The following is a 5,353-nucleotide window of genomic DNA, read 5'->3' on the forward strand; positions in this document are numbered from 1 at the left end:
ATATTTCAAAAATCAACATAGCATGTCAAGTGTCAACTTCCCCACACAGCCCAACTTTTATGTTTGACCACAGTACTTCATGTTGAATACTTACATTGAATTAGTCAACCTCATACCTTAAAATACAAACCACAAGACATTAAAACCAGATCATATTTGAAACTTAATGGAATCTCAAATTTGTTTCTTTCTGCTGCTGTTAGTGTATGATAAGTTACATACAAACGTATGTAGTGATATTCTCAATTGCACATTTATGTACTTGCTTTAAAAAGTATGTTATAAAAAAAATTATAAAGACAGGGAAGGTAGAGAAAGCAATAAATGAAATTTCCAAGGCACCTAAGTAGCCCCTATCATATAAAAAACAATGTATTCCAGAGAATATACAGATCATGGTATATTAAAGTGCAAAACTTGTCTATCCTAGTTCCTGGGACTGTTTTTCAGATTCCATTCGGACTTCAAATCCAAATTGTCATCTCATGTTACAGCATTGAGGCCGGCCTAGCTGTTGTAATTTGTTCCACATACAAATCATTTGTCTAGGGGACTGGTAATGAGCGGTGTAATAGTCGTCTACGCATCCAGATTGGGAGAACTTCAAGCTGTGTACATATTGCACAGGTCTTGATGAACTATTAAATTTTTCGACCCACATTCCCATGCTGACATCCTCCATCTTGAACAACTGCACATCAAGGGAGCTCGTTAGCTATTTCATGAGTAATAACTTGGGGAAAGAGATGACATGGATTTTGTCTAACCTTTAGCTTATGTTTATTGAACTCTGAGACGATGAAGTTTGCAATGGCTGATGAAATAATGTAACCCGGTCCATTAGCATAAGGTGGATAATCTTCTTCTGGCCATTCCTGAGGAACCACCCGGGAACGAATATTAGATGAGAGAAACTCAGATATCGTGGGGTTCTAGAAGGCCGGAAACTGAGTGACTAAGATATTGAAAAGGCAAAAAACTAGACAACATCCAGAGATAATCCATGCAGATAACTAGCAATATTTACAATAGCCTTATTGTATTCCCCTAGAAAAGCAGATCTCTATCATAGCCTCGCCTATTCTAAGCATGTTCATCAGACACTATTAACGGGTAAATGAAAAGCCTCTTGTTTGACAATGAAGCATATGAAAATACTTTGCCAAAAGAAAACAGCACTATTAGGCCTGCTAGCCACATAGAGATTGGAGTAAGAATTTTTTAAAAGGAACTCCAAACTATTACCTCATATGTCACTGCCCATTTACCATTACGCAGGGGCTTATGATAGTAATTGATATTTCCAACATATAAGCTCCTATTCTCGGGTATCTTATTTATTTCCTTGATAACTGCATCCACTCTAACAAATGTATCATCATCACACTTCATGATATTTTTCGCAAATGCTACATGGACCTGCAACAAGAAAATATCAATATTGGGATGACGTTAATCTGGGACAACCAACAACAATGTTTATAGGTAATCCACAACTCACCCCATACTCGCAGATGGCAACTGTTTTCAAGACAACAAGATCATAATTGTCCATGAAAGGAACAATGACAATGTCACCAAAGAATTCTGCTTCTTTCTTCAACTCCACATTTATATCCTTCCTAGCGTGCTGTCAAAAAACCAATCCATCTTAAACTCAAATTATCAAGCTGTAACACCAATGTTAATAGGAAACGATATTCGCAAAATGATGTATATGCTACCATCTATCAACCTACCAATGCAACAAAGAATCGAGCCACAACATTCGAAGATTTGATTAGCTGATGCTGCAGCCAAGACCTCCTTATAGCCATTCGCTCAGCAAAGTGATTGCCTGCCGACAGAATGCCAATGAACAGATCCACAGGCTGATCAAGGAGGGGTGGTGCCTTCCATCTGTTTGACATATCAAGATGCCTTTGAGGAGCAAAACTAGGATGTGATGTGGGCAAGGAGGCAGCAAAGACTGAATCGACATCAATGTCACCATTCAAAGACAAACCAGTGGCATCCTCGAGCGCAAATCCCTAAAAAGCATCAATGATAAACTTCTTTAGTTCAATTCAATAATTCAGCATGAAATTGAAGAGGTGGTAGTATGATACTCACAATTCGATATGGAAATGAGGTCACATGCCTCCCATCAACGTTCACGTGATAACCCTCAAAACCGGCACTGAGAGTTAGAACAAATAACCTATCCTCTGAAAATGGGAATGGCCAATCAAAATCGACCTTCTTTTTTCGCCCTACTAGCCGGTTTAACCACCAAGATGCCTTTGATTGCTCAGAATGGTTGGTGTCATTATCTCGGATCCAGTTCTCACATTTTACCTGGCCATCAACTGCAAAAGATTCTAGACGTTACCAAAAATGCCGTAACACATACAAATAATAGATTACTGTGCCACAGACTACAAGAGATGGAGATGCAAATGTAACTGATGGGGCATTTTGCTTATTTTTTATTCCATCCAATTGCCAAGAAACCCATGTAGAAAAGGTATTCAAAATAATTGCAATCCCCAACTCATGAGAATAATCCGAGGAATCTACCCATCACGAAATAGAACCTATTCAAGCAATAAGCTCTATACTCAAACTTATTCAACTGCTTGATTATGCACTATAAAAACTTCTGCAGCATCCCCACCCACTACCAACCTCCCAACAAAAAAAAAATATACTACCTATATTTCAATTTGTTTATCCGGTTTGACTTAAAGAAGACTTTTCAATGTTGTGGTCTTAAACTAAAAATATGTAGACAACAACAACAACAACAACCCAGTGAAATCCCACTAGGTGGGGTTTGGGGAGGGTAAATAGTACGCAGACCTTGTCACTACCTCGTGGAGGTAGAGAGGCTGTTTCCAAGAGACCCTCAGCTCAAGAGCATCAAATCTAAGTGACAGGAGAGATATATGCAAACATAATAGCCAATACAAAAGATGGCGTATAATCAACAAATGAGACAATAACAAGAAAGATATAGGGAGTGAAACGCAGTAAACAGCATAAGGCTAGGACTGCTCCAAATGCTAACAACCCAAACCCTCGCAAGGGAAGACAACCCGCTAACCCTACTAACCTTCAACCTTAATACGCGACCTCCACTCCTTTCTATCTAGAGTCATGTCCTCGGTGATGTGAAGCATAGCCAAGTCTTGTCTAATCACCTCTTCCCAATACTTCTTGGGCCTACCTCTACCCCTCCGCGTACCCTCTACCACCATTACCTCGCACCTCCTCACTGGGGCGTCTGCACTCCGTCTCTTCACATGTCCAGACCATCTCAGTCTCGCTTCCCTCAGCTTGTCCACCACAGAGGCCACTCCCACCTTCTCCCGGATAACCTCATTCCTAATCTTGTCGCTCCTAGTGTGCCCACACATCCATCTCAACATCCTCATCTCCGCAACATGCATTTTATGAACATGTGCGTTCTTAACTGGCCAACACTCCGCTCCACTAAAAATATGTAGAATGTACCAAAAATGTGCTTTGATCTTGTGATCTTAAACATGTTCATGTGGAAAGTTAGAATTAAGGAGTTGCCAAAAAAGGAAAGAGGCATCCTTTTTTAGACAAACTAAAAAGGAAAGTAAGACGAACAAAACGAAACGGATGAAGTAAAAAGGAACCACCTTTTAACCTCAATTAGTAAATCAAATTTCTCCAGCTAACAAATCTTTTTAAGTTCAACTAATATTAAACATTTGACTTTTCTTAGCAACTCTGCCTATGTGAGTTTCACATTACTGGTCACAAGTACGGATAAAGGAGGAGGATTGCAGTAAGTTAACAGCTAAATGAATCTTCAAAGCATTTGAATATAAAGGATCATATAGGGACAGTCCAACTAGTTTGGGAATGCGCATAGTTGACCGATTAAACTAGTTCATTAAAAACAGAATAATTTCTTAACGACCAATAAAGTAACAAAAAGAACCAAAATTGATATTCTCACCAGTCTCCTCATCATCCCTGGACCTCCACCCATCACACCTTTGAGCCGTCCCCCACTGCATCCTATAACAAGTGTTCTGCTCAATCATCGGCTTCCCGCTCCAATCACCACTCAACCGTGGATTGAAGTGAAGAATCCTAGGTGGGTCCTCTCCATCAACAGTCTTCAGACCTTGTAACTCCATCATAAACTGTGAAACCATCAAGAATTGACCTTCCCTCAGCAATGATATCTTTGGATCATGCTCCTGATGAGCCCTTTTCGGCCTCCCCACAACAGTTATATGTGAACCAAGAGTAAGCCCACATGGCAACACCATCATTCTCCCTTTTCCCAAAAACTCAGACCCTGATATTGAAATGGAATGAGGACATTCTTCTGTCTTGTTACTTTCTACAATACCCACTTCTTTTTTATACAATTCAAGCTCTTTCCAGAACTTTTTACCTACCTCAAATGCCTCTTTAGTTGACTTCAAAATCCCAGAAAACCCATCATTACTAGTCATATTCACATAACTACCATCAAAAACCAAACTTGACAAAGGACTCTTGATTTCTCTAATCTTCCTTTCAGGCTTTGATTGATTTGGAACCATAAGTGGGACATCAAGAGGTCGATTTGGGGCTTCTTTTTCTTCTAACTCCTCTTCACTATCAAGCACAAAAGACTTCGAAAACTGCCCTGTACCAAAACCGTCTTGAGAAACTAAACTAAACCCATTTCTGAAAACAAAAGGAACTTCAAGACCCACCAAAAATACATACAAAATACCAAACAAAATCAAAACTTGCAACGATCTTTGCCTACTCAGTGACATGAACAAGTCAAATTTTGCTCTTTTCATGTTAAAAAAAAAAAAAAAAACTTCCCTTTTGAGCTTAAACCCTCTTTCAATTTCTAATGATCATGAAGAAATGCAAAAAACACAACAATATGAAGAAAAAGAAAATGGGGTTTCTCTAAAATTTCCAAAACCGACAATTTTATACCAAAAAACAAAAACTTTGTTCGTATGAAAGAGGGAAAGTATAGTTTAGAAAAAGATAGAGAGTGTTAGGTCATCAAAGTATGATCACAACTCACAAGCAAGTTCATACATATAGAAAATGTATAGATATAGAGAGAGAAAGAGGAGAGAGAGAGAGGGGTTGAGGGTCGGTGGCCTTCCCGGAAGAAGAGAAAGGTGGGTATCTTTTTCAATTTGAATTGGGAAAAGCTTTACACTTTAAAAAGTTGACGGAAGAATCTTGATGGAATGTGTTCCACTTTTTGTTTTTATTACTATATGTTATTCTGAAAACTTATTGGAAATTATTAAATTAAAAAACTTTTATATTTGAAATTATTTTTTGTAAAAAAAAAATTTCTTTATAAGAA

At 38.4% G+C, this 5,353-nt stretch overlaps 1 protein-coding gene across 1 annotated transcript; it reads right to left on the bottom strand.

Annotated features, from left to right (window-relative positions):
- Window positions 1-372: 372 nt before the first annotated feature.
- On the bottom strand, window positions 373-5,039 carry LOC125809666 (hydroxyproline O-galactosyltransferase GALT6). Its single transcript, XM_049489257.1, has 7 exons — window positions 3,974-5,039; window positions 2,113-2,348; window positions 1,740-2,030; window positions 1,502-1,630; window positions 1,246-1,419; window positions 768-875; window positions 373-691 (listed from the first exon to the last, which is right to left on the bottom strand). Exons 1-7 carry the CDS (start codon window positions 4,818-4,820, stop codon window positions 479-481), a joined length of 1,998 nt encoding a protein of 665 aa, XP_049345214.1. The 5' UTR covers window positions 4,821-5,039; the 3' UTR covers window positions 373-478.
- Between the last annotated feature and the right edge of the window lie 314 nt (window positions 5,040-5,353).

Source organism: Solanum verrucosum, unplaced genomic scaffold (assembly GCF_900185275.1).
Source record: "Solanum verrucosum unplaced genomic scaffold, falcon-dt-bn FXZP01000121.1, whole genome shotgun sequence".
In the NCBI taxonomy this organism is placed as follows: domain Eukaryota; kingdom Viridiplantae; phylum Streptophyta; class Magnoliopsida; order Solanales; family Solanaceae; genus Solanum; species Solanum verrucosum.